The 25,905-nt window shown below is 37.2% G+C and overlaps 1 protein-coding gene across 20 annotated transcripts in view; it reads left to right on the forward strand.

The window, feature by feature from the left end:
* Ehbp1 (EH domain binding protein 1) overlaps positions 1-25,905 on the forward strand; it is a 305,768-nt gene that overhangs the window by 148,584 nt on the left and 131,279 nt on the right. For 13 of the 20 annotated variants that reach the window (XM_031338017.1, XM_031338018.1, XM_031338016.1 and 10 more), the window contains 3 exons: positions 13,388-13,492; positions 14,090-14,212; positions 18,509-18,746. In XM_031338017.1, coding sequence (XP_031193877.1) covers positions 13,388-13,492; positions 14,090-14,212; positions 18,509-18,746 — 466 coding nt within the window. The remainder of the gene's footprint in view (positions 1-13,387; positions 13,493-14,089; positions 14,213-18,508; positions 18,747-25,905) is intronic. The other 7 variants (XM_031338027.1, XM_031338030.1, XM_031338033.1 and 4 more) reach the window with 3 other exon arrangements.

The raw sequence follows: 25,905 nt of genomic DNA on the forward strand, positions 1-25,905 counted from the left end.
ACTTAAATTATTATTTTTAGCTACTTTATGAAATAGTAGCTTCCATAAGGCTTCTTTGTATATCATTTGTTTTAGCTCTCTCCTTACCTCCTCATGTCTCATCCCTCAATTCCGTTCTCACAGAAACCTTTCCCTCCCCAGTATCCCCCCACAATGTTCAAATCACATATGCTGTACTGTCGCTTCCCCCTAATTAAGTCCCCTTCTCGTCCCTTCTCTAATTGCTCCATTTTTTAGCTTCTTAACCTGTGCAGATGAGATGAACTCACAAATCTAAGTAGATGTGTATGTAAGGGGTGACAGGTGGCATTTGTCGTTCTATACTTTGGTCACCTCACCTAGTCCTGAGATTTTTTGTTTGTTTGCTTGCTTTTCAACCTGATAACATTCTGTTGTGAATGTGTACTATACTTTTATCATTTATGCATCAGTGGATGACCACGTGGGTTGAATCAATTTGCCAGCTGTTGAACAGCAGCAGGGAACGTGGATGTGCCATGTCTCTGCAGTAACATGGCAGCCTTTGCTTGTTGGACCAGGAGTGGGAGAGCTGTTGTCATAGGTGCTCTGTGTTTAGCTCCTTGAGGATTTTCTTTTGTGATTTTCACAGTGGCTGCATTAGTGTGCCCTCCCACCTGCAATGATGGCACTTCATCCTCTTACACACCCTCACCAGCATTTGACATCATTTGTTTTCTTGATGATAGTCATTCTGACTGGGGTCAGATGGGACCTCAAAGTAGTTTTGCTTTGCATTTCCATGTAACCTTAAAAGAAATAATTCCTTGGCCATTTGGACTTCTTCTTTTGAGAACTCTGTGCCAATCCATAGTCCATCTTTTCACTGGGTTGTTGATTTCTTCATGTTTATTTATTTTTTTGGTAGAATATATTGCAGACAGATTCCTCTGTCAGAAGTACATGGCTGGTGAAGCTCTTGCATCCCGTAGGTTGCTGTTCCATTTGAGCCTCTGATTTGAGTTTTCCTGGGTTTTGGTGCCAGCTGTCAGGGCCTCGGTCTCTGCTAGTGAAACCCTATTCTGAAAGTCCTTACGTTTACCTAATCTTGAGCTGTTTCTGCTTTCCCCTAACTGGCTCTGAGTGTCACATCTCACACGTAGGTCTCAGATCTATTTGGAGTTGATTTTTTTATAGGGTGAGAGGTAACTATCTAGTTTCATCCTTTTACATGTGGATATTTTGTTTTTCCAACGCTATATATGCATTGAGGTGGCTGATTTTTCTCCAATGTGGTTTTGAGCATTTTTGTTAAAAACCAGCTAGCTACACATATATGGGTTTATATCTCAGCCCTAATTCTATTCCATTGATCTTCCCATCTGCTTGTGTTCCATTACCGTATTGCTTTTTAAAATTATTATTGCTGGGTGGGCGGTGGTGGCGCACGCCTTTAATTCCAGCACTTGAGAGGCAGAGGCAGGCAGATTTCTGAGTTCGAGGCCAGCCTAGTCTACAGAGTGAGTTCCAGGACAGCCAGAGCTATACAGAGAAACCCTGTCTCGAAAAAACAAAAAACAAAAAACCAACCAAACAAAAATTATTATTGCTGTGACTCTGCAGTTAAAAAATGATAAAAATAAAAATATTGAAAATCTGGTTTGTTGATGCTTCTGGTGTTATTGTTTAGAATTGCTTTGACTATCAAAGGTTCCTTATATTTACATATTGTTTGTTTATTAAGTTTTAGTGTGTATGTGTATGTGCACCCATGCCTGTCTGTATGTATGTCTCTATGTCTGTCTGTCTATATATGCACTTTCCACAGCATGCATGTTGAAGTCAGAGGAGTTGTGGAAGTTGGTTTCCTCCTAACCTCTGTGGGCTCCATTGAGTGCTAACAGGCACCCCCACCTCTGAATCATCTTACTGGTCTCCCCATGAATTTCAGGATTTCTGTGAAGAGTGGTTGTAGAATGGTAGTGGGGATTGCACTGAACCATTAGATTGCTTTTGATGGGAGCAAAACACTCATTTTACAATATTAATTTTTCAGTGCGTACGCATAGAAGATCATTCCATGTTCTAGTGTCTTCTCAATTTTCCTCTTCAGTGTTTTAAATTTTACATTGTAGGGTGTGTTTCATTTTCTTGGTTGGGTTCATTCCAAGGCGATTTTGGGGGTTGGGTAAAATTGTGAATAGGACTGTTTCCCTGTTTTCTTTTTTAATACTTTTATTATTGGTATATAGGAAGGCTACTGATTTTTGTATCTTAGGGTGCTAGAGAGATAGATTAACAGTTAAGCGTACTGACTCTTACAGAGGACTTGGTTTTCATTCTCAGCACCTACGTGGTGTCTCACAACCATCTGGAACTCCAGTACCAGGAGATCCAATTCCTTTTCTTGGCCTCCATTGACATTAGGCACACACATGGTACACTTCATGCAGACAAAACACCCATATATACAAAATAAATAATTTTTTAATTTCATTTTAATGCTAATTTTGTATCTTAGCACTTTGCAGAAGTTTTCTGGTGTACTCTGTAGGATTACTATGTATAAACTCACACCATCTGCAAATAATAATACTTCTTCCTTTCCTATTTGTATTCCTTTTCTTTCTTTCCCTTGTCAAATGTGTTGGCTAGAACTTCAAGCACTATCCTCAATAGGAGTGGACAAGGTATATATACCCTTGTCTTGGGTCTGATTTTAGTGAAAATGCTAGTTTTTCTTTTGTTAGAATGATGTTAACTCTGAGTTTGACATGTCGTATGTATCCCTTAGTATATTGAGATGTGTTTCTTCCACTCCTAGTTTTTTCATAGTTTTTATCCTGAGAGAATGTTGAACTTGCCAAAGGCCTTTTCTGCAGCTATTGAAATTATCATGTGATTTATGTCCTTGAGCATGTTGATATAATATGTTATATTTGTTGGTTTATATACGTTGAAACATCCCTGAGTCTCTGGAATGAAACTACCTTTATCACAGTGGTCTTTTTGACTTGTTCTTAAATTTAGTTTTTATTTACTTTTGAGAAATTTATGTCTCTGTTCATTAAGGAGATTGGTCTGTAATTTTCTTTTTTCATTATGTTTTCTTCTAATTTTGACATATCTTCCTAAGCCAATTTTTCTTTCATTAATTGTATTATTTTATATTTCTGTTCTTTAACTTCTGCCTTCTTCTTGTTCTTCTTCTTCTTGTTCTTCTTCTTCTTGTTCTTCTTCTTCTTCTTCTTCTTATTATTATTATTATTATTATTACATTTATTTGCGGTGTGTGTGTGTGTGTGTGTGCACTTGCATGTCAGAGGACAAGTGGAAAGAGCCAGTTTTCCTACTGTGCTAGTGATTCATATTTCCAATAGCTAGAATACCTTTTCCTATCTTTCTACTCTAAGATAGTATATTGCTTTGAAGGCAAGGTATGTTTCTTGGATACTATTATTAAAATCTAGTCTGCTGGACTGTGTCTTTTCATTAGCGATTAAGACCATTTATAGTTGTTGTTGTTGTTATTATTATTATTATTATTATTATCATTATTATTATTATTTGGTTTTTTCGAGACAGGGTTTCTCTGTGTAGCCCTGGCTGTCCTGGAACTCACTCTGTAGACCAGGTTGGCCTCGAACTCAGAAATCCACCTGACTCTGCCTCCCAAGCACTGGGATTAAAGGTGTGTGCCACCACTGCCTGGCAATAGTTATTATTGAAAGATGTGTATTAAGTCCTGCCATCTTGAGTAGCTTTAGTGTTTTGTACACTAAGATTCTAAGAAAGTTGGTTCCTCTAAGGTTTTCAGCTTTCTGAGTTCTGTTCAGATCTGAACAGGATTTCTTTTCCAGTCTCATAGTATTTTGTTTGTCTGGTTTCAGTGTACAGTCTCATCTTTTGGTTTTGGTTTACTAGGTTCTTTGTGGAGCTGAGGCCACAGCAGAAATTCTTTTGAAATGCTGTCTTTTCTCCTGTTCTGTCAGTTGCCAATGCCAAAGGGAAGGGACGTTCCCTGGCTTGCCTTTGTGCTATTGTGCCTTGGTTATAGCTCCCTGACCCCATGTGCTGAGGATGTCTGCTGCTTTTCTGATAGATATTTTTCATCTTTCCCAGCTTATTCCATGGAGAGACGATTCCTAACTTCATCTTCTGAGGAGCACTTTTTTTTTGTAGATATTTTCAATTAGCTTATTACATAAAACAGTAGGTTCAATCATGAGATATTCATAGCACATATAATGCACAGCCTTCTTTGAAGGAATGGACTATTAACAGTTATTTTATGTATATCTTAAATTGACATGTAAAGAATAGGTATTTAGTTGGTAATTGCTTGCAGACAGTGGCCTTTGCATCAGTAGTAACTGACAAAATTTATCTTCTACAATTACATAAAATCTTTGCTAGAAGGTAAATAAATCCATGGCATCTATGTTTGGACTGATCAAAAGTCTTCATTCTGTTCTGTTTGAGATAGGTTCCCTGCTAGCTGGAAACATTTTGCGACTAACGTTCAAGAACCTTTATTGAAACTATAGGTGACAGTCCAATGTCAGTGGATGGACTGGAGAATTTTTAATTATAGTAGAAAAATTCCTGAAATGTAGCATAAGTAACAGACCGTGGGGTGGGGCAGGGACAAAGCTTTTTAACGAAGAGTTTAGTCAAGTATATCAGTGTTTACATCTGTTTAACTTCACTGTGCTTGAAGCAGTATTTGGCAATATGCTCATCTTTGGAATTCATGTTGAATATCTTTTCTTTTTTTATCTGTCTCATTTTGTTTCTGTCTGTCTACTTGTTTTTTGTTGTTGTTTGTTTGATTGATTGCTTTTCATGGTGTCAAGGGATTAAATTGCAGTTCTTCCACATGTTAGGAAAGCCTGATCCTCACCACTTAGTCCCCATGTTAAATCTATAAATACACACAAAGCAGGAAGGGAAAAATGTGCCTGGGTAAAGGACAAGATCCTATGTAGTAAAGCTCAACAAAACCAAAGCCAACTAAAACACTTTATATAGAACAGTATTGAGGGAAACTCAACAATTATAAAGCCCCCTGATATGCCTGTTGAAAAGATCATCATATAGTCTGTTTGGACAATCAGATTCATATGGCCTAAATATACCAGAGTTACCCTTGGATTTTCTTTAAAAGATATAAGAAACAGTAAGTCACTTCTTTTTATTCTTGGCCTTCTACCAACCAGTGACACTTTGGGTGCAAAGATAAGATGCACAGCAGGTTTATGGTTTGGTTTGGTTTTGCCTAAAATTCCCTGTGTGGTACAAGAGCAGGTATCTTTTTCAGTAGTTTGATTAGTATTCCTTACCAAGTCCACTTAAAGTGCATGCCCAGTTCTCCATATCTAGAGAAGCACAAAGCTGTATAGTAGTCTTCCACTGTGTGCAGAGTCCTACCATCCACATGCAGTATATGAAGCAGGATTCATTTTTACCATAAGCAATGCTGCTGGGGTTTGCAAATCCATAGTTGATAAAGTTAATTTGGGAGAGGGAAGAGAGAATGACATATTGGCTACCTTCAGGGGAAAAGACTCTTAACAGTCCAGATGGTAGCAGAGGAGATCCCACTTAGAGATTTGAAACTCTAGACTTGATAATGGCATGACTCAGGCATATGAGATTAAGTGTCCTACTTCCCAGGACTCTGCCTAAGGATGAGGAGGTCTCTCACCTTTGACTAGAAGGTTCCTTAGAATTAACATGAGACTCTGGTTAGAGAATACATTTATTAATTTGCTTAGTTTTACCTGAGCACCTATCACCAAGTACCCAGGATGTTCAGATACAAAATATTTTCTGTGCAACCAGTAACATGAAAAAAATCAAATAGTATGTATTTTGAAAATTCATTTAAAGGGTAAAAATTTTTAGAGACCCAAACCTGTTACATGATCCTTAATGATAGGAGATAAGACTAGAGATTGGGAAATGGGGCGGTTCTGACTCCTTGAGCCAGAACGTCTATAAGGCACAAACACTTAGAAGAGACGTTAGAAGGGCTGGGACATCAAAAGGTGGTAGAGTGTTAGAGTAGCAAGCAATGAGGCCCTAGGTTCAATCCCCCACACTGAATAAATACAGCAATTTATTTTAAAAAATCAATCAAAAGGAGTTGGAATTCCTAAGAGGAGAGAAAAAGCAGAAATATCTCCACATTATCTGCAGTTTGAACCTGCTACCTTGGAGAATAGTAAAAGCAGCAGAAGATCATCTACAAACCCACTCCAGTTTGTGTTACACCCAGTCCCCAGCTCTACCTTAGTTGTCTAGTGACAGCTGAGCATTTAGCTTCCCCATGCCCGTCGTGCAGAGAGGATCCCATTAATACTGAGAGCCTATCTGACAGGGCTGGGTGGAAGGGAGAATGAAGTTAGAAGCCTGAAGCCTAAGCTTTTGGAGAAGAGTTCAGAGGTACTATTCTTAAGTTCCACTGTGGTTTCTCTAGGAGCGTATTCTAGTAATTCAAAGTTAGTGTCATCATGTTTACAAAATAAAGAAAAAAAATCACATATTCATCTGAACAAGATACAGAAAGGAGGACTTGACAAAATTGAGCACCAAGTTTCTCACTTTGATTTAGGGGACCCTGACCCATTGACTGGAACTAAGACAGACCTGCATACACTCACAACTTGTATATAATCTTATAGTAGAATACCTATATGTTATGTAAGATACGAGGTTGGTATAGAAACAGTTATGTAGGTTTACATATAAACAGTGAACATATGGAAACTAACATAGGAACTCCATTTGAAACAGAAGTTTAAAAGAAAAAATCATGGGCCAGGAGGTAATGGCGCAGGCCTTTAATCACAGCACTCGGGAGGCAGAGGCAAGTGGATCTCTGTGAGTTTGAGGCCCAGCCTGGTCTATAGAGCGAGTTCGAGGACAGCTAGGGCTACATAGAGAAATCCTATCTCTAACACCTCCCTCCTCCAAATTCCATGGATTACATAGAAATAAATTATTGAAAGATGTGGAAAAACCCCATACAGCAGTATATTACAGTATTGAAGGTAATAGAAAAAGATTTAATAAACAGAGTTCTACATTTATGGATCAAAACCTCAAAATTGTTACTTTTACCTAAATTAACTTGTAAATGAGTTATAATCAGGCTAATTGTAATCCTAGCATATTTCAAACAAGCCCAGAAATTTAAAAGTTGATTTTTAAAACATACAAGAAAACCTAAGAACACACAAATGGGGGAAATTAAAACAGATTAATAGCAGTCATAACAGTACTAACTTTAAGATTTACTGTTGAGATTTAATAATCAAGAGAGTATAGTATTGAAATAGGTCAGATAAATAGATATGCAGGATTATCTATTGAGAATTGCACCTCCTAGAAAGCCATGTTATTGCAAGGATGAAAAGTCATGCTTTACCATGTCGCTAAGTGTGTACTTTGCTGCTAAGGCTGTGACATTTGGTAAGTTATGTTTTTAATGTATATTTTGCATATACAGTGAGGACCATCTCTAATAGCCATGAAATAAAAAATTAATGAATTGGAGTTTTATTAAAATAAAAACTAGAGGGATTGTTAAGAAAACTGAATGAGGGAGTCGCAGATTGGAAAACAGTAGTGAAGCCTGGGTTCCAGCTCGCCCCTCCAGTCCCAGCGCTGGGCAGGGAAAAGCAGGATCAGAGCTCAGGCTCCTTCTCAGGCATACAGCAAGTTCAAGGAGAGTCTGTACTGCATGAGACTATCTCTAAAAAACATCATAATGAAATTACAGTACCTACAAAGCATATTTAATATAGGTCTCATTCACAGAATAGGGTCTTTTTTATAATTTCCATACAAAATATTTGATGATATTTTACCCTCCCTCAAACCTTAACAGATCAGTCCTCTATTCTCACATTGGAGTCACCTGGAGTGTGTGGTTGATGTACTCAGCATTACTTCTCGAAGCAAACTGAATTTCCTGCTCCTGGCAGCTATCAGTTGCTAAGAGGTTCTTGGTTAGGGTTCAGACTCCGTTTCCATTTCCCCTTTTCTGTTCTGGGGTCTATCTGGCTTGAACTTGTACAGGTTTAGTGTTTATTGTCATAGGCTCTGTGAGTTCATATGTGCATCAGCCCTGTTGTGTTTCATTATCCGTGCTCTGTTCTACATAGTGTGCTGAGTCTTGAGGCAAGGGTGTAATAAAGACATAGTGTGCCAGAGTTTCTACTCCCTGCACTGTCCCGTTGTGGGTCTCTGTTACTTATCCTCTACTGCAAGAAGCAGCTTCTCTGAGGAGGGTGGAGTACTGCACTAATCGACATGCATAGCAGTATGTTATTAGGAGTCATTTTATTCCTGTGTTTATTTAGGAGAATAATAGAATTTACATTATAGCTCATTACCTATGCAGTCTCAAGTTCTCAGCCTCATTAACAGTTTCAAATATAGGTTCGATCTCATGGAGCAGGCCTTAAGTCAAATAAAAGTAAGTGGTTGATTTTTCTTATCTTATTTGAGCCATTACTACCTCATGCATTTATTTTGCAGGCAGGTTACGGTTACAGCTCACAGGGTTTATATTCATTGACATTACTTTTTTCCTCTGGTAGCACGCATAACTTCCAGCACTATGCTAGTCAATAGGAGTGAAGCTTCTAGTCAAACACTGGCTTAATTTTCTATACTTGATGATGTAAAAAACTGTATCCCTTAGGATTTAGTTTCTAGAACTTGGTGAGAGACAGGCATGGTAGCACATAGATATATTCTCAACACCCAGGAGGCTGGAGCAGAAAGATTACTGCAAATTCAAGGCAAACCTGGGCTGTATAGTGAGACCCATAGAGACAACACAGACATGTGCAGCCTCAGAGCAGGGTCTCTGAGGAGGGTGAAAGGTGTGTGTGGAGAGGAGATGAGTGCAGCTCACGGTGCAGATGCGTTGAGTGTTAGTGTTAGGGATGGGTGAAAAATCCCAGTGAATTGGGACTGGAGACATGCTGTGGCAGTTAAGAACACTTACTTGACATTCCAGAGGACTCAAGGTCAGCTCCTAGCACTCAAATAGGGCAGCAGCTCACAACCACCCATGACTCTAGCCTTCTGTGGGCGTGCACATGTACGTGCACACACAAATAAAAAAAAAATCGGGGATGCCTGTGTTTTAAAGATGTGCTGTTCAAATGCGAAGATTTAAGGAGAATGAACATTCAATAGCTGCTTGCCTGCTTGAAGCAGCCTCTGCCTTCTTTTCCCATTACAATTTGTTGCTGTTTGAAAATAGCATTACTAAACCTGTTAGATGTATCCATAAATCAAATATTTACAGGCTGAAACCTTTGAGGAAAGTGACATCTTGCTGACCTTGATCTTTGCCAGGAAGTTGAAGTGTTACTATTTTGGACTATCTTAAAATAAGATATATTGCTACTAAATCTAGTTATACTCAAGAGAAGAATGTGGGTGATGCAAGATGCCCAGCTATGCGCTAGCTCTAGGCAGTTTATCTTTTCCCTTTAACTCACCCGACAGGGTTTCTTAAAAGGAGCAGCCACCCACTCTTCATGTTGCCTCCGCATTCCCCCTTTTCAATGTGATAATCTGTTGGTCAATTTCTATCTTCTTTTAACTTCTAACAGTAAAGAGAAGTCACAAATTACTTGACCCTTTGCTTCGATTGCCTGCCCCTAATTTCATTTCCCTTAGTTGCACCAGTGTGAAGCAAGTCAAAACCAGTTTGTACACTACAAGTGTTTTGCTCTGTGAATTTATTGCACAATTTGAGCAGCAGTGTAGGCTAGAATTTTTTTTCCTGCGCTGTTGTTTAGCATTGTTAATATTTTCTAAGTATGTATATTCCCAGTGAAATAAGGCTTTTAATGGGCAATAAAGTATAGCATAAATATATTGGGGCACAGTGATATGTTTCCTGGGAACATCTTCCTATAAAAAATTCCATTAACTTTTTCTAATTATATAAAGAAAAATTAATAATAGGTGATTTGGAAGAAACAAAAGTATACTTTCGGAAGGATAACTATGTAACAAAATTAGGTATTTCAGGTCCAACTGCCATTTGAAGTATTTTCATAGGAGGTTTCACAAATTGTTCCTAGCTAAATAGCTCTGGTCACAGTGCCAGGGCTACTCTCTCTCTTGTCACCCCAAACACCAGCTGGTTTGTGAAGTGCGCATCTTAACAGTGGCTGCCCATAGCTCTCAGAGTGAAGTGCACATTTTCCAGTTGGGTCACAGTAACGCTCATGATTGAACATTTGCCAGCCTCATCACACTGCACTCTCCACTCCTGGGATAAGCCCTAAACACCTCTGATTCCTCAAATAAGTCAAGTTCCCTTTGCTTCCTTCTATGCTCATGCAGTGTCCTTCATTTCCTCTTTTTGTTTTAAAATTAATATTTTTTTGGTCCTATGTTAGCTCGCATGTGAGTAAAACTCTAGGAAGCTGTCTGACCTGAGACTGCCTCTTTGGTTTCACTGGGTGTTGAGTGTGAGCTTTTTCATAACATTCACCATACACGTAGTGCGGTACTACCTAACTGACCTGCCTGTCCCCTAAAACATGAAGCCATGAAAGCAAGCACAAGCTCAGACACATAGGCATTTAATAAAGAAGTGTTACTTCTTTGAAGATGTAAAAATTTTGGATTAACATTTCTTTGTGTCACACATAAGGAATGTTGGCCTAGATGATCAGGATCTTTGCATTCCGTTAGTATGAGAAACAATTCTGGACGCAAAAGTTTTAGGAGTAAAGTAAGCATTAATGTAAGCTTAGGGTAGATCCACAGGCCAGGAAGGACAGAACAATCTGTCATTAATGAAAAGAATAGGAAAAAAATGCTGTGGCTTGTTAATGAAGAAACATTCAGAAAATTATGGTATAAATAACAGTTTCAGAGATTCATTTTGATAATATTTGAACATACTTTTTTTATTATACCTTAAACTCTATGGAATAATATTCATATTTGAAATTGACAACTAAGCCTCATGATTCAGTGTTTTCCTACAGTTTTATGAGATACATAATTTGTGGTAGATTTATTCTCTTTGAGATTAGATTTGTAAACATATAATAGTTTAAAATGCCCTAGCTATATAAAGAAAACTATGTCTTTGAGTATTATTTAAAATTTTTCAACCAAGCAATTACACACTTGGAAATGTAGGCAAATAAACAATACTAACGTACAAGATGAACTACACATATTAACAAAAGCACCACAGGCTGTTTGTGAGGGTTGATGGAGAATATATGTAAAGCCTTTCTTGCTGCTTAATATCTTAGCTGCTAGCATTATTTGTTATTTCATTGCTCATTTTTTTCAAAGTTAAAAATACATCATTGGCAAAATTTTAAAAATTACACAACTAGTAATAAAAATGTCAGTAATGAATAGTAACACTTTGACGTCAGTGCTACTTTTCCAACTCATGATTTTACAAAAATTACTAAGTTGCAATGATTAGTAGGCAGGAAAGGATGAATTTCCCTCTAAATTTGCTGTAACCTGAGTTCTAGGGCAAGATGTAAAGCTGTTATTCTAGTGGGCTGAAGAGATGGCTCAGTGCTTTAGAACATATGCTCCTTTTCCAGGTCCATCCAGGGTTTATTCCTCACACATCTAGAGGCTCCCAACCACATAATTGCAGATTCGGGGATCTGATACTTTCTTCTAGCCTTTGTGGCCCTTTGCAGCTGACCTGTGCACATACACAGGTATACAGAGAGTTAAAAGTAAAATAGTGTTCGAAATGTTTTCATTAATGCTTTTGAGCACAGTAAGGGCTGGAGAGATGCCTTAGTGTGAATGGGTGCTTGCTGCAGAGCTCGGGATCTGAGTTTAGTTCCAGGGACCCAAATGATAGAAGAGCGGCACCTCCTGCGAGTTGTCCTCTATCCACTATGGCATGCTTATGCAAGAAAGTTTGTTTTTAAGTATTATCATGATAAAATAAAACATTTTCAGGCAGTCACAAGTTTGATCTTTCACTGCTGTTCAGTATGACCGTACAGCTCAGTTGGGTTTATCTGTCTTTATTCCCTGTTTCCGATGGTCAACTTTAACTATCAAAAGCAGTTTTACTCATACAAAATACATTTTCTCATTTGGATATAGGAAATTGATAAGCTTATTGATTTTTTTAAATTGTATTTTTAAAATTTATTTATTTATGTATATGAGTACACTGTAGTTGTCTTCAGACACACTAGAAGAGGGTATTAGATCCCATTACAGATGGTTGTGAGTCACCATGTGACTGCTAGGAATTGAACTCAGGACCTCTGGAAGAGCAGTCAGTGCTTTTAACCACTAAGCCATCTGTCCAGCCCAGTTTATTGATTTTTGATACGAATTTTGTTCAAATAAGTTTGAACAAAACATTTCAGAAAGCCTAATATTCTGGTAATCTCTTAAGTATGTTTCAATATTTATTAGTATCTTTGTAGAATGTAAATTCTCTGGGGACAATACGATGTCTGTTTCTTTTCATCCTTGTGTCCCAAGCAGAAGCCGTGGCACAGACTGACAAATAAATGTTTGTTCAAAAAATTAAGTGCATGAATGCAATCCTATTACAAACATGGATTGTTTGATTTGGTTCAAATAAAATTTATTGCATACTTAGATTTATAGGGCTAAGGAACAGTTGTACTGATAATAAATTTAAACTGCCATATATTTGCTTTCTTTATTTCCCACAACATGGCCTGGATCCATTTGGTTTCTCTTTGTATATAACATTTTCCTAGGCTTAGCTTTGGCCATGCTGAAGACTAAACAATTGACCCTTGTAAGGCCTTTTCATTTTGCTTATAATTCATGTATAAAAACAGTTTTCATATATGAAATTAGTTGTGTGGTTTTCTCCTTTATCTTTGTCTTCAGTCTGTCTATAATGGGTAAGTAGAATACTTTAGGGGGAAACCATAGAAGCTATGTCCTGCTCTTAGCCTTCCTTGATGATTTTTAACATAGTAGAACATGAAGAATTACTTTGTACTTTATTCAGATAGATAACATCTTAAAGTCTTTGGTTTACATTAAGAATTTTGCAAGACAAGTAGTGACTGACTGTTCAAAGATGTTTATTGCTCCATTTCCAAGAGTTGCTGAAATCCAGTATAAACCTCATGTTATTTATTGTTATTGTTTTGTGTTTATTAACATAGTGATTATGCTACTAATAAAAAATGCCACTACTTTACAAGAAAAAAAAAACAGTAAAATGATTGCAGTAGTGCTCAGTTATTTACCTTTGTTATAGTTCATCAAAGTAACATTTCTAAATGTATTTCTTTATTAATCAAATGTCTCCTGTCTGTTTTTGATAACAGCATGCTTCTCCAGCTCTTTAGTTAAGTGACCTGACCGTACATTTGTCTTGACTGGCTTCTGTTTACAGAAATTGTAAACCAGTTGAATGCTCTGAGCAGCTTAGATGAAGATCAAGACGACAGCATAAAGCAAGCAAATATGCCCTCAGCTAAATCAGCCAGTTCCTCTGAAGGTCTAAAGCTTTCCTCCCTCTGCTTCTGATTGCCTGTGTTAACTGTGACTTGCTACATTCTGACTTCTGTCTGCTTAGCTGTCAGTTTTGTCCTTGTGTAATTTCTTGAATGTTCTCTTTGGTAATTTGTAGTGCACCATCTTGCAACAAGATAACAGGCCTTATCGTTAACAAGTTTGTTAGCAAATTGTGAGTTATTCTGAATCATCCTGAGTGTTAATCCCATGGCGTGTTACGTTTTTATTGCGCTTCACTGTTGCACATGCACCTTCAAGAGCATTTGTGTCTGACCTGTTTCAAAGAGTTTCCTACAAGTCATTTCAGCACTGAAAATCAAATTTAGTTGACATAGAAAGTTTCTTTACTATAGGTCATTATCTGATGTAATTCCCATGTTAAACATGTTCCTTTTGATTTATTTTCAAATGTTGGTGTACTACAAAATACTCGAATGGCATTCTGCCACTCATAAAATACTGTCTTATTATTTGCAGGTATTATTAATGTGAATTTTAATATTTTGAAACATTTCATGAATTACCAAAACTCATGATTCATAATAACTATGATGAACTTTACACATGCACTTATTTTCAGAACTTATAAACACACTTAACTTTTTGGATGAAGCACAAAAGGACTTGGCCACTGTGAATACAAACCCATTTGATGAACCTGATGTAACAGAATTAAATCCATTTGGAGATCCTGACTCAGAAGGTAACAAGTTCGTCTACACACTTATTTTGCATGGAAATAATGCCTCATGACACCGTTAATACTCACAGATAAGAGCATTGCTAAACCCTTAGCAAGAAAGCTTCTTTTGTAGCAAGTGATAATGAACACTGACATCCACAAAAACTCCTGTATAGTCGAGTTTTCTCAAGCTGTAAGGACAGACATTTTTTCTTTCACAAGGTTGGTGGTTGTTTAGAATATTATTGCATTTAATACTACTTGCATTTGATTGTTTATTAATCCTCTCCATCCATTTGATCAAAAAGGTCTGGAGATAACAGTATTTTACCTAAAATATACTAAAGCCTCATTGATAGGCAGACCATCTGAAGGAAGCCACACTGAAGGCCATAGTAATACTGATGAAATCAAGGTGGTTTCTCTCTTCACTTAGCCATTCCACTCTGATGTCCAGCATCCAGCATCCAGCTACTTCCAACTGAATGTCTCTGGCTGAGAACCACAATCAGTAGTGAGAGTGGGTTGTATGGGTGTGAGAACATGAAACAGAGGAAGAAGAACCACTGGCATCATACATGTACATTTTTGCAGACACATAAGTACACGCACATGCACAATTCCATGTTGTAAGAAATAAATCCAAAAGTTTTCCCAGTAAATCACTTTTCTTACCAAGTCATTTTAAACTCTTAATGCTTGAATAAGGGCCATTGAAGAAGTGAGACTGCTCTTTAATTAAACTGCATGCTCAGAGTGAATGCAAGAGCGATTAACGACCATTTACATCATTTGACTGCTCTTATGAAATCTTCATGAGCTTGAAATGATTTTGCGACTGATGAGGATGCGAACAGTTTGTCGTTTCATGGTCCTTTCTCTTCAATTCTCCTATACTTTACCAAATTAGTCAGTGTAACTTACTGAGGTCTAAAGCTATAGATTATGAGCATATTTAAAATTTGACTAAAGTTACAATAAATTTATAATAAGTCTCAGAGGCAGCCACTTTATGTAGATTAGATTGCTCAGACTCAGTCCAGTGATCTGAAATTGAGGTGAATGGGCACAACTCTTTTTGACCACACATGTTGCTTTTAACTATGTATTGCATATCTCTAAGTCTGCATGTTTGAAAATATTATAAATATGTTTTAAGATATCAGCTTTTGGGCTTTTCATTTCAAAATTAAATATGTAACTTTGCTGAATATACATGAAACCACTTTGTGAAAAGGATAGTCAAATAATGTAGTCTGTGATGTGACATAAGATTGCTAATTTCTGGTTGGAAATAATAAGCCAATCTTATTCAGACTCTTTTAGCTATGTGTATAAAGTTAATAAAATAAATAGCAGCTGTTATTCTCTTTACTGTGTGCCACTAGACATTTTAGAATAAATAATTTCCCAGGAATAATTTTTTATCGAATCAAAAGTTGTATCCTCAGTAAACAAAGGTGTTTGAGGAAGAAAAATGTATTGTAGTTACTTAGATCTTTTTTTAAACAGTTTTAAATTCTCATTCATTCACCTCTTTTTAAAAGGAAACAGTCAATGCCTCAGTGACCCAATTAGAAGGCACTGTGTTTGCTACTGTGTCTGTAAAATACACAGTTCTTGGCTGGCTGTGCAGTACACTGCAGTTTGCCCACTTTATGAAAAGAAGAACATTTCATTCTTTGAGAATTTCATATGATATATTTTAAGCATACATTTCCCCTTCTTTACCTCTTCCCAGATCATCCCGATCTCCCCACCCACCCACCTCCATGTTCTGTCTCTTAGAAACACACACAGGGAGCTTGCGTTGCCATTCCTACTTGTTGGATTTAGGTTTTATGGCTAGGAAATTTGCTTAGACCAGTTTCTATAATTATAATCTTGAAAGTAGAAGTGAAACTTTATTTCTGTTGACCAGTTTTCCATTGCTTAAGCATGTGTGCTCTGAAACGTGTTAATAAAAAGTTGAGGGAAAGTGCATGCTCTCTTTGCCTAGAGAGGGTGGAAAATGCTTTCTTTACATTATAATAGAAATTTTAATAGTGTCTCCATATTATGATGTTACAAGAGATATGTCATTATTGAAACTTTTCCCTATAATTCATTTCAGTATTATGATTTTGTGAATTCCTTTATAATTACAATTATTTCATAATGATATACAAAAATCTTAGCTCAGGGTTTTTTTGTTTTAGTTTTAGTTTTGTTTGGTGCAAAGACAAAATAAAATGTCTAGGCTAATTTCTGAAATATAAGTTGTTTGACTACAAATTATAAAATTTTTAAACTGAGCATGGAGCTTCATAGATAGTGACTACAGTACAAACTATTTAAGAGGTACAAGAGGTCACTTCAGCCCAGGAGACTGAGACCAGCCTGGCCAGTATAAAACCTTACCATTTCAAAGAAAAACAAAATGTTGCTATAGCGATGGCTCAAGAGTCAGGCCCCTGCTGCTACTGCGAGCTCTTGGGTTTAGCTTCTAGTGCCACACAGCAGTCTGTGACTGCCAGGAGGTACAATTCCAGGGTTTTCTGAACTCAAGGGCATCAGACATATAGATATGCAGAGAAAATAATCAAATGCATAAATAAAAATAATCTCTTGAAAGAGGAGGGACTGGGAGCAATGGCTCAGCAGAGAAAGATCCCAGCACCTGCATAAAACTAGATGTGGGGGTATAGGTCTGTAATCTCAGGGTTGAGAGGCAGAAGGTCATGTTATTTGTCTTGACATTTTTTAAAAATGATAATTAGATTAAGTTAATTGAGATGTTACTTTCAAAACAATCATGTTCTTCTTTGCTATGGTTGTAATAGTGGTAATAGTTATGGGGCAGAGGTCAGCCACAATGCCTTCCTCTGTGGCTTGCCATCTTCTTTTAATTTTTGTTTATTTAATTTGCTTTGAAACAGATTCTGCAACCTGGAGCTTACAGTTTAGGCTAGAGTGACAGTCCCTGTGATCTGCCTATCTCCATTCCCTCAGCCCACACACCCCAGCAGTTATGTATTGAGACTGCCGTGTGGATGTGGGAGATCCAGACTCAGCATGAAGATGCTGGGGATCCAGACTCAGGCCCTCTGAGCCTTCAAGTTGCTTTTCAGAACTTCAATAATGAATTTGTTTCCTACTAAAAGAATTGTTAGAGTTGTCTGGATAATTTAAATTATTTTTAATAAACTATAATTTTTGTCTTGCTCCACTTTAGAAAACCCCTATTTTTACCATCAAAACTGTGTTCAAATTTGTTTTCAAATTAAGATTTGAGTGTTTTAAAGGTGAATTTAGCATAGCACGTTTGCGAGCATCCATCATGATTTAATTTCCCTCTCGTGCTTTCTCTTCAGAACTGAGAACTGAACCCAGGACTTTATGCTTTCTAGGCAAGCTCTCGACCACTCAGCTAATTGGGATTTTAATACAGCAGCTCAACTTGAATTTCATTATGCTATTCTTGTTAATTAGGTTCAAGTTTATTGTCTCTAAAAAGTTGAGGTTAGAAGTAGTGGACATAATATAGTTCAATGGTAGACTACACAAGGCTCTGGCTGCCGTCCCTGCCTGCCCTCCCATTAGTGATGTGTAAGTATATGCTGTATACAGTCCAGAATAAGTGCCTTGATACCTAGATGATGCATACTGGTAGAACTACCAAGTGTCATTTAAAAATATCCATTTTTATGTTCTTTTAAAAATCAGTGATTCTGCACTCCCAAGTAGTTTAAAACATCTAAAGTTTATATGCTCTCATGCTATATGAGACATTTCAGGGAAGAGACACATAAGGAGGGCTAGAAAGATATCTTCCTCTTCTCTCCATTTTGTTTAAATTCATTAAATTACATAATTGACAAATTAATTAATGAGTGTTCCAAGGTTAGAGCATGTGCTCTTACAGAGGCCCCTCATTCATTTCACAGCACCCATCTCAGGAGGCTCACAGTCACTTGTAACTTCAGCTTTAAAGGATCTAACTCAAGTGCGGAAACCCACATGCACATACAAACTACACATGTATGCATAATTTAAGATAAAGTCAATCTTTTAGAGGCTGCCACAAGATGAGCAATCTAGAAGAGCGGCATTCAAGAGTGCGGTTCCTAACAAAGGAGGCAAAAATCCTACAATTTACATTTTGTTGAGCTTAATAAGGGTTTCTTAGCTCTTCAAAAATATATTCTTGTTTCACTATTGCTTTTGTACTCTCAACTTCAGAGTTCATTAATTCAAGACCACCTACTTTTAAAAACATTAAAAATAGAGGCTATCATATGCTGTTAGTTTAACCTGCCTTTTGCTGTTGTTTTATAGAACCAATCACTGAAACCACATCACCTAAAAAAACAGAAGAATCTTTTTATAATAACAGCTGTAATCCCTTTAAAGGTGTACAGACTCCACAGTATTTGAACCCATTTGATGAACCAGAAACTTTTGTAATGATAAAGGATTCTCCACCCCAGTCTACACGAAGAAAAAACCTAAGACCCGTGGACATGAGCAAGTACCTCTATGCTGACAGTTCAAAGAGTGAAGAGGAGCTGGACGAGTAAGTTCCTTTACTTACTAAGCTGTCATCACAGCTTAGCCCATGTGTTAACTTAAGGAAACGCTTCTGAAATATACCTAGATGGGTAAAAATGCTTAAATGCATTGCATAAGTTAGCATGTAACTCACTCTGCTACTGTTTCTTTGTTTTATCTTTTTTTTTTTTTTTGAGAATTTCACACTTGAATATGCTCTATTACATAATTTTTACCTTTTCTCTCACTCCCTTCTCAAATTCATGTCCTTTTCTTTAATAATTACAGCCACAACATCCTACCAGGTCTGACTAGTGCTGCCTGCATCTACAGGAATTTATGGCTGGTCACTTAGGCTTGGGCAGCCTTTTGGGGCTTATGTCAGAAGGAAACTAACTTCCCCTCTTTTTCTCCCTTTATTTCAATTGGCTGCCTGTAGCTCTTGAGCTTGGGGTGGGGCCTGGTAAACATTCTATTCCCTCCATCCTTGCTGTAATGTCTCCTGGCATGCTCGTGTGCAAGCAGCAGTGTGTTAAGAGTTAGGGGACCAGCACTCCTGCTATTTGCAGAAGACATCTTACAACAGTCCTCCTGGTCATCAGAAGTCTTTTACTTTTAACCTTAATTTTCTTCATGAAGGTACATGCCTATCTACCCTGACACACCAAGTATGGGAAACTAGAATCTAGTTGGAATTCCAATTGTATTTCCTCATTGAAACTCTATTATAAATGGTATTTAGATGTTTTTGATTGAAAGTTGTAGGCATTTACTTTAATTCTGTTGCAGGAAGCATAGAATTATATAAGATACTGATTTGATCAGAAGACTTGTTCAGACACTGAATAGCACAATCCCAACATTTCTAAAAAGAGCCCATCATAAGTTCCATGTGAATCCAGTATAATCAGAGCTGCCATCTTGCATAAGTCTACAGAGGAAATAAAAGGGAGATGTTCACATCACGATCTGGAGTTGCCTCATGCCAATGGCTTGTAGCCCTGAGTGCACTTAAAGAGCAACAACTAAACTTTACTTTTAGTCCTAATATACTAACATAAGACTGGATTTAGCATTCAGCCTTAAGCAACTAAAAAATAGAATAAAATATTTGAAACAGTGTTTTTCAGACATTGAACACAAACTGCAAGGGATAATAATCAACAAGAGAACAGAAAGAAAAAGTGGTACCCACAGTTGTTCTTCTAGTTCATATTTAGAAAATTTCCCAGCCTTTTAGGGGTAGAAAAATTCACACAGTCCCCAGTACTCTCCTTCAATTGGGGACACATAATTTGGATTTGTAGAATTGACAACATTAGTAAACCAAGGTGATAAAAATCTGTACACTGAACACCAGAGAGGAGAATGGTTATTGTTGGCTTTTTACTTGAGTATTATTAGAGCATACATGTGAGTAGATTTTCCATGAAAAAGAAGCACACTGAACAGTTGTGGGAACATTTTCAGGATGGAGTGTAGTATATGTTTTTACACTAAGCAAGGAAAAAGATTTTTCAAAACTTAAGACATGAGGTAGAATGCTCAGACATGTGTTGCCTCATCAGTGGCCAAGTTAGCTGACACCAAAGCTCCTTAGGCCTGCCTCAAAAGCTTAAGGCAGGATCTGAAGAATCAGTCTAATTTTAAATAAGTTAAATAAACTGTATTTTACTCAAGCTTAAAAATATCTAAGGCAATAGAAAATATGTAGCACCCAAACAAAAGATTTCATACTTCCTGACAAATAAATTTATCAGGCTAGTAAAGAAAGAGAAAAGTGACTGTAAGAAGAAGAAAATCAAGTCATTAGCAATGGGTGTAGAGATAGGATAGGAGCTAATTAATAAGTGTAGGAAACTATTATAGATATATTTCAGAAGTTTGAGAAGGAACACATGAACATGAGTAAAGGGGGATATACAAGTTGAACTTACAGAAATGAGAGACGCAAAGTGTCTAATTGGAGGTGAGAGATTCAGTATATCTATAGTGGAGGTGGTGAGAGATATAATGTATCTAAAGTGTGAATAGGGCAGTAAGATACAATGTGTCTAAAGTGGGGGTGGTGAGAGATACAATGTATATAAAGTGGGTGGAGGTAATGCTATATTAAATGTTACTGCAGAAAAGATTGGCAAACCTAAAAACATAACCATAGAAATTATTCTGATTGCAAAGTAGGGGAGATAGAAGGAATAAGAACCAGTGAGCTTCTAGTTAATGTCAAGTAGCCTGACATGTAACTAGGATTTAAGAAAACAAAAAGAGAGGGTAAAAGGAATACAAGGAAACATAGATGTATGTACATCTGTGTATATGCACATACATGTACAAACACATGTGTACATGTGTATACACACATATATACATGTAGACATACATACACACATTCCTCCCTTCAAGTCCTAGACGCTGAATGAGCCCCAGGTACAATAAATATGAAGAAAGGCTTGTTAAGAAAAATAATTCAGACCAGAAGACAATGAAGTAATTTTTTTAAGTACTGAAAAAATAAATAAACTAAAAACCAGGGTCCTGTCAATACAAATTTCTCTTCCCCGCCCAGGGCTGAAAGGATTTGTAGGCATCATATTTGCTCTGAAAGATAAGATTCTTGAAGGAAGATCTTCAGTAAGAAGAAAGTCATCAATTAGAAATCTGAATGACTGTAAAGGAAGGAGAGGCATAGAAGATGGACAACATGTTGATATATACACACATATAAACTCCATACCTTATTTTGTAATCTCTTCAAAAGGAAATTGTTTGGATCTTAAGTAATATATTTTCAGTTTTATAACATATTACTTCTAACATGTATGGCGGAACCAAGTAGAGGCTGGATGGAAACGTGGATATTTTCATTATAAGCTTCCCAGACACTGTGACTTGGAAATAAATCTTGTTTTTTTTTGTTTGTTTGTTTGTTTGTTTGTTTTACAGAGAGCATAACTATTTGTATAATGAATCACAAGGAGTCTCCACAAAGATCCTGGAATTGAAAACTAAATTAACCTGGTTATAGGATAGAAGATAAATATTCAAATTCATTTACATTTATTTATAATGACAATAACCAGAAATGAACATTCAAAAATGAACATTTAAAGGGGATAAGAATGTGACTCAATAGCAACATGTGTGCAAGGGCATGGGTTTGAGCTCCAAAGCTGAAAAGAAAATATATAATAATTGTAAAAGTATATAAAATAGAACAAACAAAAAATAATAAATTAGGACAAAGGTGGTTAATGTCTGTCCCCTGAGAACAAAGTACTGAGAAGGTCATAACTGGAGCCCAGGTCAGGCTCTTGTCCACATGATCTAGAGATTCAGTTCCCTGCTAGAGTTCAAGAGTTGGGAAGAAGGGGGAAGGAAGTGGAAGGAGAGAAGGGAGACAGAGCCAAGAGAGACGAATTGATTAGAAAAATTGACCTCCGTGATTATGGAGTCCGAGAAACCACACCATCTATTTCCGTATTGCAGGTAGATCCCATTTGTTGGGCTTTGCTCGTGGTCTTCTTTGGAAAGACTGTCACAGACATACCCTAGTCCCCTCTCTGCCAGTTCTCTCTGTCTTCATTAATCCTGCCAAGGTGACACTGAAAATTGTTTGCCACAATTACTGCCTCAGTCAAAATGTTAGTGTACTTCTTTGTAATATTTAATAAGTTTTTATAGTAGATACCTAGAAATAGAAGGGACTCAAAATAGGAATTTCGACAAAACCAAATTGAGGACAAACTATTTGATTTTAATTCACTAGTCAAAGCAATGTAATGTTGCCATAAAGATGAACTAAGGAGATAGGAAGGAGTCTGCAGATAGATCCACGGGTTACTGAAGATGAGTTTTGGAAAACTTAACAGTGACAGTCAATTCAGAAATAATCTTTTTTGCCTGGAAAGATGGCTCAGTGTGGTTAAGAGCACTCATTGCTCTTCTGAAGGTCCTGAGTTCAATTCCCAGCACCCACATGGCATCTCATAACTGTTGATGCTGTCTTCATCATAAACATAAACATAAAAGGAAGGACTAAAATATTAAAAGTTTCATTGGAAATCTGGAAGAGAATCTTAGTGACCCTGGGCTAGGCAAAGATTTCTTTTAAAGAAAATGGGAAAGAAAATAATTTGCATTTTATCAAAATTAAGTCTTAGAAAAAAAAAGGCGTTGCAAAAATAAAAAGACAAGCCTAACTATAACATATTTAGTAAGTTGAAATGATGTTTTTAAAAAACCTCATTTGATAAATGAAAGTTTAGAAATTAGATGTGTGTCTGGGGGAAAGTATAACCCCTGTCCTGGGGAGGTGCTGATCAACTGTCTTTGTGAGAACTATTTGCTAGAATTCTAGGGTGTATACTTTTCAGTAGATATTGATTTAGTTGTTAGCAAGAAGCAAGAGAGTCTGTTAGAAACCCCATCCAGGCAGCAGTGACTGGGAGTATAGGGACTGTTGACTTGTTTTCTTTGAACAGCTAATGTGTGATCAAAATGAAGTTTCTCATGGGTGGTGTAGGTGCTGAGTAATAGCACACACCTAGAGTACTTGAGTGTAAATGTAGACTTCAAGTGCAAGTATTCAGTCATTCCCAGATGCATGACTATTACATAACACACACACACACCCTGCTGTCTCCTACTAACAAATTAAGAAGACAGCAGTGTTTACTTAAGCATTTTAACTGCCTTTGTAAAAACCAAAGTCAGACTTAGGTGTTTTCTTTTGACCAGGTCAGCCTTTTAAAGGTGTTCTAAATTGCTCAGTCACCTGGTATTCGCAGTCTTTAAAATCAAAAACAAAACAAAACAAAACAAAACTAATGTTAACTGAAGTTCTAAATGTTACACTTTCACTAGTGTATGATTCCCAGAAGAACCTAGGTGGTATTTAATTAATTCTTGCTATTTCTCATCTTTTCTCTCCAAAAGTTTGTTTGTATTATACCAGTGGCACAAAACTTCCATTTTTATATCTTTACCTCAGTAATAAAGTTACCTTTTACCAAGCAAAAGCCTCTGTGACTCGTCCTCATTCACGAAGTCTGTGCTGTGTCCTGTGACCTAAACTTATATAGGTAGCAATGAACAGTGCCTCGCCTTTGATGTGTACAGCGCGGTCTTCAGTGCCTCGTCAGCCTATCTGTCAGCACCTGGAGAAGTGTGTACCTTCCCTGCTCTTTAGCTTGTGTTCTTACATGAAGGACCTGCCCAGGGTTTTCAGGTGCCTGTGTGCTTGATAGCTGTTCCAGTTTGTGTGGCAAGATGGAAGCAAATAAGGCTTACAGCATTTCTGAAGTACCTTTGAAGATCCATATGCAGTCATTTCTGGTGTGGTGCCTGTTGTTTCTGTTTTTCGAGGAAGCCTCTCCTTCAGTTTATTCAGCTACACATTCATTTTAATTAATTTAAATTGTTTTCCAGTGAAACATTTCCTAGAGAACAAGATTACAAATTTTATTATATCATTGTTTTATATTTTCAGTATATTTTAGTCAATCCTTCTTGGAGCTAACCAACATTGGTCATCTTTCTATGACTCCAAAGAATAAATAATAATAACAAATAATTTCATTTAAATTCATATTTGTATTTTACTACTTACTTACTGTTTTTGTGGACAGATATAACAAGTCCATTAACAAGTGTATAGTACAAAGGTAAAAATTCTTTTTGTTCAGTGATACAGAGAATACCAAAATGGACAAACTCTTCTGCACTCCTATGCTCAACGATAAATGTAATAAAAGAACATACATGGTCTTTGCAACATACAAAAAGATCAAATTTATGAATTTTGGGCACAGGAGAATAACTTTACACCAAAGATATAAAAAGTAGTTGCAGTAAACTTATAGAAAGAAATTCCCAAAATCTAGGAAAAGAACTACCTTGGCAAATAGAACACAAAATAAACAATACCAGAAAAGAAACTCTCCATATCCTCTTATACTCAAAACATGACATAATTTTAAAAACTAAGAGTGGATTGAAAGGAGGAGGAAAGAAGGTGGGGTGTGAGAGGTGCACACAAAGGCAGACCCATGGGATAACAGCTGGTTTTCTCTTTTTTTCAGTTTTTAAAACTTGTGCATTGCAGTAATTAAAATCATTGAACAACAAAAAAATGGTGCTCTGGCTATACTGCCTTTTACCAGCTGTTAACAGCTTGATTGCAGCACATCCTGCCAGCATTTCCCTTCAGCATGTCCCTTCTCTCCCTTCCCTGACCACCAAACTGGCAGGTGGGGATGAAGGCCTGCCTTTCCTGTTAGCAGATTTGATGCTTTGATATGGGAGGGGCAGCATAGCCATTTTAAACCTGGCCCAACCCCTTTGTATTCTACAGAGTTCTGATTTGTGACAGTGGCCCTCATAGGCTTATATTTGAATGCTTGGTACGCACCTAGTCAGTGGAACTGTGTGAGAAGGATTGGGAGTTGTAGCTTTATTGGAGGAGGTGCATCATTGGTGGTGGGATTTGAGGTTTCAAAAGCCGTGTGTGTGTGTGTGTGTGTGTGTGTGTGTGTGTGTGTGTGTGTGTGTGTGTGCGCGCGCGCGCGCGCGCGCGCGCACCCGCGCCTGCCTGCCTGCCTGCCTGCCTACCTTGTCTGTCTGTCTGTCTGTCTGTCTGTCTGTCTGTTTCTCTCAGACAAAAGTTAAACACTTAAAAGGAATCAAAAATAGAAGGAATCAAAATAAGAAGGCAGTGCTTTTGAACTGTACAGAGGATGTTGATGGTGCTTTGCCTTCTGATTGGCCAACTGGCTTTGGCCATTCAGTCATCTTTGTCTTGCATTGCCGTCTTCTTCGGTTTCAACTTAATCACGTCTCTCAATCAGACCTCATTGTGAAAGGAGGGGGTGGTGAGGTGCATGAATGAGAAGAGTCAGATGGCCACTGTGGAGTGGTGACAACTGAGACAAGAACAAGCACATCATAAGACAGTAATAAGCACAGCATAAAATAGTAACAAGCAGAGTGTAAAATAGTAACAAGCACAGCATAAAACAGTAACAAGCACAGTGTAAAATAGTAACAAGCACAGCATAAAACAGTAACAAGCACAGCATAAAACAGTAACAAGCACAGTGTAAAACAGTAACAAGCACAGTGTAAAACAGTAACAAGCACAGTGTAAAATAGTAACAAGCACAGCATAAAACAGTAACAAATAC

Source organism: Mastomys coucha, unplaced genomic scaffold (assembly GCF_008632895.1).
Source record: "Mastomys coucha isolate ucsf_1 unplaced genomic scaffold, UCSF_Mcou_1 pScaffold22, whole genome shotgun sequence".
In the NCBI taxonomy this organism is placed as follows: Eukaryota; Metazoa; Chordata; class Mammalia; order Rodentia; family Muridae; genus Mastomys; species Mastomys coucha.